The 10,259-nt window shown below is 33.7% G+C and overlaps 1 protein-coding gene and 1 long non-coding RNA gene across 2 annotated transcripts; both read left to right on the top strand.

The window, feature by feature from the left end:
* The first annotated feature begins 39 nt into the window (after positions 1-39).
* Positions 40-1,076, top strand: LOC112785272 (uncharacterized). The gene is made up of 2 exons (XR_003194209.3): positions 40-578; positions 680-1,076. It is a non-coding gene; the product is annotated as an uncharacterized lncRNA (long non-coding RNA).
* Positions 1,077-8,589: 7,513 nt separating this feature from the next.
* Positions 8,590-9,801, top strand: LOC112783774 (protein ENHANCED DISEASE RESISTANCE 2-like). Its single transcript, XM_025826841.2, has one exon. It carries the CDS (start codon positions 8,785-8,787, stop codon positions 9,655-9,657), a length of 873 nt encoding a protein of 290 aa, XP_025682626.1. The 5' UTR covers positions 8,590-8,784; the 3' UTR covers positions 9,658-9,801.
* The last annotated feature ends 458 nt before the right edge of the window (positions 9,802-10,259 follow it).

Genomic DNA, 10,259 nt, shown 5'->3' with positions numbered 1-10,259 from the left:
ATCACTCCTTTAGCGTTAAAAGAATAACAAAAACAAAAAGAAGCGAGTCTTCCAGTCCAAAAAGGAAAAAAAAAAAAAAAAAGAAGTGAGTCTTACCAAATTTTAATAATTTTTATCTCATGACACAAAGAAAATAATTTGTATTTAACATTTTACGTAAAAAAAAATATTATTCCCTTTGTTCATCTTTATCTATCAGTTATTTGTTTCGTAAAATATTTATTTCTTTCATTATTTTATGTAAATAATTTTTTTATAATTAAACCAAATTCTCAATTGTACCTATCACTAATTCGATATTGCTATTTATTGATATAAGTTTGATTTGATAAAATTTTTATATTCTTTATTATTTGAATTTGGCCCACCTTTCGAGATTTTTCCTAGGGGGTTCAGCTGGGGTTTTATTTGTTGGCCGTGAAAGCTGAAAAGGAAGCCCTAATTTCAGCTCTGATAAGTATTTTGGGTAATTTCTGCGTAGAATGGCGAAGGATCTACACACATCGACGCAACCATGGATCCTCGATACGGTTCCTTTAATAGTGGTTATTCTAATCGGAGCTCACGTCGTCGCCCTGGTAGTTTCATTTTCTTCTTCTCCTTCTTGATTCATTCTTTCATTGACTTCACACTGCAAATCTCTGAATCTGCCATGCATTTATGCTCTTAATGTCAATAGGTATATTGGATTTATAGATTAGCCACTCAGAAGCAGCCTCAGCAGAGGAGAAAGACTCACTGAACAACAAGGTCCCTGAACCCTAATTATTTAGATAGCTAGATTAGTATTGTTGCCTTGCTCCATAGACACTGTAGATTACACAGAAATTTAATGTTGCTTAGGAATTTATGCTGATGCCATGTATTGGACGCCAAGTTCGAAATTAAGCAAATTTAGTATTGGTCTCTTATATGATGCATACTTCTGTCACTAATTTGCTATATCATTTTATGAGTATGAAATAGGTTTCTGTTTGTTTTGGCTGTAATAATAGTATTAACATGACAGCTCAGTTTGAGTTAATTATATTTTTTTGTGCTGCGTTTGGAATTTTGGAATCGTATTCTATTTCTAAGTTTGTGTTGGAGATGGTGACATGGTATGCTAACCCGAAGAATGTTTTGCGTGCACATTGAATTTTTAATTCTTTGACATTGAGTAACACTAGAGAATAGAGATTGTTTGCTTCCACGCAATTCCAAAGGTGGTGGGTTCGGTTGTGCCGAAAGGTAATAGTTCAGTTATGCTTTAACCATTGAAGTTTCAGTATTAGTAGGAATAGTATTTTCTGACTTAACCATCACCGTGATTTTTAAAGCAGCATCTTGATATCAAATTTGGATGTGTGTGAGAGAGAAACGATTCCAAAGATTTTCTAGAATTATAAAGATTCTAGAGAAGATGTAATAATAGCAGTTGACATTATTAGTTAATGAAAACCAAGCAGCACAGTACATGTAGTTTGCTCTGTTCTAGTTTGAGGCACAAGGTGATCCCTGTCTATTGTATAAATATCCATTGCTCCATTGATTTGTTTTTTGTGTATGTATCTCGGGGGCAGTCATAAAATTAGTATTTTTCTTAATTAGTGCCCAAAGCTTTATCGTTATGACAATCGAAGTCTCAAGATATTGTGGTTTATGGGAAAGAATCAAACGAAATGAAATGGGGAGACTTAACAAGGTAACAGTAACATTAGGTAATGACTTGTGTGGGGCCAGTTGGTGTAATGGAACCCGTGCTCTTGGGTTTTTGTAGTCTTTCTTTCATAGTATGAGCTTGCCGTCCGTGGCTTGTATGTACGTGTCGCTCTCTAAATTCTAATCATGATTCATTGAATCATCAATATCCGTATCGTACCGTCCAATACCAATATTGTGTCAACGCTGGCATTTTCCTACACATCGCTTCTATACTTGAATTTACGGTGCCATCCATTAGGGGTATGCATGGGCCGGGTAAAATCGGGTTTGGTATGACCCAGATCCGATCCGAAATATATACCGGGCCTATTTTTAAGACCCAAATTCGACCTTAGACCCGATGAAATTTATACACTTTCGGGTCATGATTATACTGGGTAAAAACCGGGTGAAAATCGGGCCGTTAATATTATATTACCTTGATACCTTTTTGTAAGTTAGCATATAAAAATATCCAAATTTCCAAGACTCCAATCATTATTTGACATGGTAAAATTCACTTAGAAATATATACTAAGAACTAACTCTTCTCTAAAATTAAAGCATAACCATAATCAATACTAATATTGCCTAACAACACCAAATATTTAAATCAATACAAATAACACAAGATTATGCATTAGTCTAAAGTCTTATGCATTTTAAACATAAAATATTAACTTATAGTCTTATATATAATGACTAATAACACAAAATATTAAGGTTTACAACACTTAAATTTCACATAATAATAGCCATCATCCATCACTAATAACACAAAATATTAATTATATATGATGACCAGGCCACCGGGCCGATTTCGGGTGACTCGAGTTATGACCCGGACCCGACCCGAAATTATGACGGGGTCTATTTTTGAGATCCATACCCGACCCTAGACCCGATGAAATCACACCAAATTAGCCTCTAAAGTGTTCGAGACCGGACCGAACCGGACCATGCACACCCCTACCATCCATGGCTTTTCTCGTGAAACTCGCAATCGAAAACTGGTGGAAGTAGCAAAAATTGCCTGTCAATCTTTAAAAAATAAAAAGTAAGTGTTAAACAAATAACGAAAAGACAGAAATGAAAAAGATTTATTTCAAAGTTTACTAGGAAAACAATATTAAGTATATATAAAAGGTAATCATCAAATTAATTATTTATATAAAATATATATTAAAATATGAGTTAAATTATATATATATATATATATATATATATATATATATATATATATATATATATATATATATGTAGTGATTATTTTTAGTATATATATAGTATTTTATATTAAATAAATTATCTACAATTTAGCAAAATATATTGAGATATAATTATATATATTTACATTAAAAATAATAAATTATTGGTATAAAAAACATATTAAAATACAAAATATATAATCAAGTATTTACCCATTTTGATCTTCAAAGATTTTGAACCAGATATTTTAGTCTCCAACTAAAATTAATTATTCGATTGGTCCCTAACAATTAACTCCGTCAGTCACTTAGGTCCTTTGTTCCGTTAACTCTAACGGAGGACAAAATAGTCCCTGACAACTCTAACAACGGACAAAATGGTCCCTGACCTCATCTGTTTGGAAACGACACTGTTCTCTCCTAATTTCCATCATATTTCGCATAACACTAACAGTTTAATACTGTAACTTCAAGCTACACAATGCACACTCTGCAACCTCAATATTTGTAAGAAGAAAAATCCTCAACTTGTTATCAACCAATTCATACTCAGGAAACTAATGACTATGCCTCTCAAGTACTTGTCGTCTTAGATGGATCCCATGAATCTAGACAACAAGTCCGATTTGTTAAGACCTGTTGTCATTGTCGCCATCTCCCTCCTCCTCTATCATATCATCTCCATCACCACATTGTCCACCACTCCGATCGCTTCCTTCAGCTTCTTCTCCGAACCAATGTTCAGTAATTGCTTCAGTTTCCATATGAGCGGTAATGACGACATTGCTCGTTGTACTGATAGCTTGTGAGATCGAAACTGTCTACCAACTTGGACTCCAGAAAAGATGTAATAACGCAACCGGGGTCCATTTCAAATGAGAATTTGCATATGATGTAGAAGGAGAATCTTTCCATGATGTTCTAATGTCCAACAATCTATATTCTTGCTGGAGGATGAAGAAAAGCGTGCCCTTGGAATAGTTGTGGAACTTGTTCTTGCGGATGTGGTAGATGTTGTCGGGGTTGAAAGTGATGTTGTTATCGAAGACGTGGAAGTGGATGCTTCTGGTGGGTGAAGTGCGGAGGAGGTGGGTGTACCAGTCACAGAGATTTAGGAAGTGTGTGGTCCATAAAATGTTGAAGTAAGTGCGATACGTGTGGCAGTTACACCATAGCTTGATCTTGGAATTGAAGAGGAGGAAGAAAAAGATGGAAAAGAAGACTGTGAAGATGAAGAAGGAGAGTATGAATGTTAAAGTTATGTGAGATATAATGAAAATTAGGGAAGAACAATATCGTTTTCGAACAAAGGGGTCAGGGATTATTTTGTCTCCTATTAGAGTTGTCAGGGATCATTTTGTCTCTTGTTAGAGTTGTCAAGGACTATTTTGTCTTCCGTTAGAGTTGACGGAGTCGAGGACCTAAGTGACTGAAGGAATTAATTGTTAGGACCAATCGAATAATTAATTTTAGTTGGAGACTAAAGTGTCTAATTCAAAATTCTTTGAGAACCAAAATATGTAAATACTCTATATAATAAACGATTTAAACATTTATATACTAATCTGCAATAGTAATTTGATAGTTTTTTTTTTTGTGTACATAATAATTTTTAGTATTAAGTACGATTTTAGTTTTTAAGGTATAGATCGAAAATTTTTTTCATCTCAAATTTTTTTTGCATACAAAATCGTCTTTAAGGTTCAAAGTAGTTTTAAAATCGTCATTTTGACCTAAATCTTAAAATTTTGGACTCAATTATTCCTAATAAAAAATTATAAAATTAAAAAGAAAAAAGAAAAAGAACAGAGAAGCCATTAATGGAGTAAAAAGGAACCACAAAGAAGCCACTAATGAAGTATCAACAACAACAACACACAATATTCAACAATAACACAATATTCAAATTTAAGAACAACAACATCATTCATTGCAATCTAATATTTCAAATTTAACAACAACATAGAAAAAAAGAAGAGGAGATTTGAAATTGTTTGTGAAGGAGAAGCACGTCCATGAGTAGGCGTGGTGGAGACAATGTCGTGGAGAAGACAGAGTCGATGTTGTCGCTGCTCTTCGCCATCGCTGCTGCTCCTCGCGTGCTCGCCGCTCTTCGCCATTGTTTGTTTCTTCTTCTATTTCTGCTTCTGTTTTTTCTGTTTTTGCTTTTAATGAAGAAGAAGAAGAGATGATGTGATGAAGAAGAAGAAAAAGAAGAAGAGAAGGGTATTTTGGTTCGAAGGACGATTTTAAAACTACTTTAAACCTTAAGGACGATTTTGTATGCAAAAAAAATTTAGAGACGAAAAAATTTTCGGCTTATATCTTAGGGATTAAAATCATACTTAACCCTAATTTTTATTAAAATCTGCTTGCAAAAAGAACTTGGGAAGAGGTGAGCTATCCAAATGGATCATTCCGGAGAAAATTTTAAAGAGAAATTGGTGAGGTCCAAATCAAGGATACTGTGGCCTTTATGTCTTACCTCGTACTCAAGTGTGACTTTGGATAGTTATGGTTAGGGTTAGGAATATAACCCGTATTTGTGGATACTCATTTTATCCCTATCTAAATAGAGATGGTGTGGAGTGAATTTTTATTGGAAGAGAGATGGGTTGAATTTGGGTATATTTGTCTTTATTTATGTTTAATTTGTTTAAATTTTGTCTTTAATGTTTTAATAATTTTAATTTTAATTTTGTAGTTAACTTTTTTGATAGTCAATGTTTAGTAAATTTTTTGTTTAATTCTATCTTTAATATTTATCATCTTCTTCTTTATTTTCACTTCTCTCTCTATCATTACCATCACCACCACTTTTAAAGTGCAAACACTATTCATTATAGCTGCCACTCCTTTCACCATCATCTATTATCGCTACCACTTATGGCTAAGTAAAAAATATTATTATCTAGAAGAAAAATTTATTTAAAGAAATTATTATAAGTTAATTTATGCTATGTTATTTATTTTAATTAAGTTTAGTTTAAGTAATTTGACGGTCTAATTGTTATTGAAATTTTCAATTGATAGTAAACAAATGACGGTGTAACAATTACCGAAAATGGAGTATCAAGTAGTAATTGTCAATTGGCATAAGATGATATATAAATAATATTTTAGGCAAACATTATAAAGAATTCAGTTCTTGTGAAAAATATTTAGAAACCCAAAATACTCTCACTCTTTTGATATTACAGTAAAAATTAAGAATCTTAAGTAATTTCTTTTAACTCAAACACTTGTAATATAATTATTTAATTTTTCTTAATAAAATTTCTTTGCTTTTGTATGTTCTTTTTCTTTACGCTTGTTTTTCTCTTCTTCATCCTTTCCTGTGTTTTTCTTTAATCATCTTGCTCCCAGTCGATGAACTCCTAAGTCTCAATTTCTTCCTCGCGATCTTCATCAGTCTTGTATCGCTTCGGAATCTTCTTCAGATTGAGATGCTCTTCTAGTCAATTTGATTTGATGAATGCCAGTGCTTAATGCTTTCAAAGCACGAAGTTATCATCATCGAGCTTAAAGGAGACTGTCTTTATTGTTGCTCGCGCAATAGAGTTTGCAAAAGTTTGAAATTTGTTTGGAGTTGCCATGAATCAGAACCCGAGAGCTCTGATGATACCATGTGAAGGTACCAGAGACCCTTTAGAAAAGAGAACAAGAAGGTGAGTTAAGAGAAAACAGAGAAAGAAGAAGAATCTAGAGAACTATCATGATGTATTATTGAGAAAATGAGGAGTACATTATGGTCGAGAACACACTTTGTTATTACATTGATACATGTCTTATATAGTGCCACTAATCAGTCACGACTTTAGCACTACTATCCTCATTTAACTACCTTTCTCTAACTTACTAACAAGCCTGTTACACTTAGCACAAACTATACTTAATCTCTAATAATAACAAATCTCATACTATATATGAGGAAATAGACTAACAAATATAAGAGTTTTATTCCTTTACCTCTACACACATAAATGTATGTGAGTCTAATTTTTAGAAAATAATTTTATGGTATACAAAGAGTTATAAAGAGGTTTTCTCAATTTAGATCACATATTCATTGGTCAAAGAGTTGACAAGTAAAGGTTGGTCTCGACATGGATACGCATAGCGCCTTCTTACTATTGAAGGAGACAGTTATTTTTACTAGCATGCTCAAGTATTTGAATCTGATCTATATTATAAGAATAAAATTTAAGCATAAAATAGATCTTTAGGATTACTTTCTTTTCTTCTGCTGCGTGTTATGAACACATAATAATCCTACAAAAATGACAGAAATTTTTGGTAAATGACATGAGAAATCTTTAAAAAATCACAAGTGCAAAACCTCAACTCAACCGACAAAATACATTCAAATATGTTTTAGAACCAAAAGATACATCAATTTGTTGTTAATGATACAAAAATGGCTAAATATCTTATATATATGAATTCAATACTACCCAACTAGTTCATTCATAAGGAAAGTACATCATTTAGTCGAAAATGACACGGTTAAAAAATTTTAGGTGCCAAAATTAAGAAATTTTTTTGTCCCGATTAAAAAATTTCAGTGCTATTTTTCTGATAAAATCTGCACAATTTAAAACTCTCATTCCTCTTCCAATTTTTTATTATCATCATTATCATCATCATATTATTATTATTATTATTTCACATTCTAATAATTCTTGCTTCACCCTCTTAACTAGAACTTGCGTTACGGTTAAGAAATTTTGGTGTTAAAATTGAGAAATTTTTGTGTCACGGTTAAAAATTTCGATGTTATTTTCTGATAAATTTTACATACCTCAAAACTTCTCCTCTGTTTTTTCTTCTTCATCATTATTATCTTCTTCTTCTTTTCTTATTCATCTCTTCTTCTTATTTCACTTTTTCATAATTCTTCTTGTTTTGATAATTTTAACAAGAATAAAAAGAAGAAAAAAATAAGCAAAAAATAATAAAAAATACAATGCTGCAAAATTACTAGAAAAAAAAGAAAAAAAAACACAACAACAACAGCAATAATAAAAAAACGACAATAAAAAAAAAATATGCAAAGAAAGAACATATTCATATTAAAGAGCGCGAGACGTTTGCATTAGTGGAGAGTTGGACACATTCTCACTAATAAAATTAATTTTTATTAAGTTTTGGCCAACTTAATTGAATTTAGTTGAAAAAAAATTTATATATGTAATGAAATTGATAAAAAAGTAATATGGATATAAAAATAAGTATTTGACATAGGCATAATATAAAAAAATTATTATATTATTATAAATAAATTTAATTAAATTAATATATAAATATATAATAATTAATTTTAAAATTAATTTTTAGTATGTATATAATATTTAAAAAATATATAATTTTCTTAAAATTTTTCCTTTTTGAACATCGATCAATTAATAAAATAATCGATGAACAATTTAAAAAAAAAATAAGAAGTCAATATTTTCACCCACGTGTATTATGTAATTAAAAGGTTACCAAAAAAAATTAATTAAATGATCTAAATAATTAATTAATCTTCGACCTTAGTCACAGTGGTGTGCGTGCTAGAATTTATTTATGGAATCGAATCAATCTAAAAGATAAAAGATGAGTAGATGACATCGCGTCTCAACCGTGTTACCCTCTTTAAAATGCTCATTAATTAGCGTCATAATCTATACTACAGCAATAGTGGCACTCTCGTAGTTTTCACAACAATCAAGCCCGTTTCAGTACTTATAGAGTTATAGTCTCCCACTTCCATAATCCTAAAAACCAACACTGCGACAATAAAGAGAGAGTTCTTCTCTTTTCTGCTGCGTTGTGTTGTGCGCAGCCCAGACAGACATTACACCAAACGCTGCGTTTCAATCTTAATAGTTCCTCCTTTTTCCTCGATTTCATGTGCCCTACCAACCCCACTCGCCGGAGCTCCACCTCCGACGACAGCGCCTCCGATTCCTCCCACTGGATCTCCGACTCCATAAACGGTGGATCACTCCGCCACGTGGACCTCGACACCGGCACTAACGGCTGGTCCTCTCCTCCCGGCGACCTCTTCCACCTCCGCTCCGAAAGCTATTTCACGAGACGCCAGAAATCCCCCGCTGGTGACTACCTCCTCTCGCCGGCGGGCATGGACTGGCTCAGATCCCCAACCAAGCTAGACGACGTCCTCTCACGCGCCGACAATCGCGTATCCAACGCGCTCCGAAGGGCTCAGTCGCAAGGCAAATCCCTAAAGAGCTTCATCTTCGCGGTGAACTTACAAATTCCAGGAAAAGAGTACCACAGCGCGGTTTTCTACTTCGCGACGGAGGATCCGGTCCAATCCGGTTCTCTTCTGAACCGGTTCATAGACGGAGACGACGGATTCAGGAACCAGCGGTTCAAGCTGGTGAACCGGATCGTGAAGGGACCGTGGATTGTGAAGAAGGCGGTGGGGAGCCACAGCGCGTGCTTGTTGGGGAAGGCACTGACGTGTAACTACCACAGAGGACCTAACTACTTCGAGATTGACGTTGACATTGGGAGCAGCGCCATCGCGAACGCGATTCTGCACCTTGCCTTGGGATACGTGACGAGCGTGACAATCGATATGGGATTCGTTGTGGAGGCGCAGGCGGAGGAGGAGTTGCCGGAGAGGCTTATTGGAGCCGTTAGGGTCTGTCAGATGGAAATGTCGTCCGCCACTTTTGTTGACGCGCCACACGCGCCGCTTCCGTCTCGAGGACTGGGATTAGCCAAGGTCAATCACCATAGCAATAAATCTTAGTGGTAAAAAGCTAACTAACCACAATTTTCTTTTGTTTATCAAAAAAAAAAAAAAAAAAAAACAGTTGTAGATTCATTTGCCCTATTTTTAGGGGTTTTTTTTAGGGATTTGCTTAATATTGAGTAATAATATTATTCTCACGAATTTGGCCCTGTTTATATTTTTCTTTGCCGCACTCAGTTATGCTTAATGTCCGGAGTTAGTTTAAACTTTAAATTTAATTAACGGGCAAGGAAAAGCGTGAAAAAGATGGTAGGCAATGAGAAATTATTATATCGGAATTAATCTACTTAATTATTTAGTGAACATGCAATAATTTCTGGTTTTTAATTTCTCATAGATTATATTAGATTTAAGTCCAAGAGAATCACATTATTTGTGGGCATCAATGCATCATCACTTTACAGCATCCGCATTATGAAATAGTTATTAGAGTGGGCGGCGCAGTGGACTATTTTAAGGTGAATGGAATCGCACTGTGGAAAGAGTAGGTAGCATATGAACCATAAAGTGATGTGTTAGCATTAGATAATTGACTGGACTTTAGGATTCTTTGTTCCCTAAATCTTTATGATGACTATGCCGAAAAAAGAGAGAAATAA

This window comes from Arachis hypogaea, chromosome 20 (assembly GCF_003086295.3).
Source record: "Arachis hypogaea cultivar Tifrunner chromosome 20, arahy.Tifrunner.gnm2.J5K5, whole genome shotgun sequence".
Taxonomy (NCBI): domain Eukaryota; kingdom Viridiplantae; phylum Streptophyta; class Magnoliopsida; order Fabales; family Fabaceae; genus Arachis; species Arachis hypogaea.
This window is presented reverse-complemented; position numbering and strand designations above follow the sequence as displayed.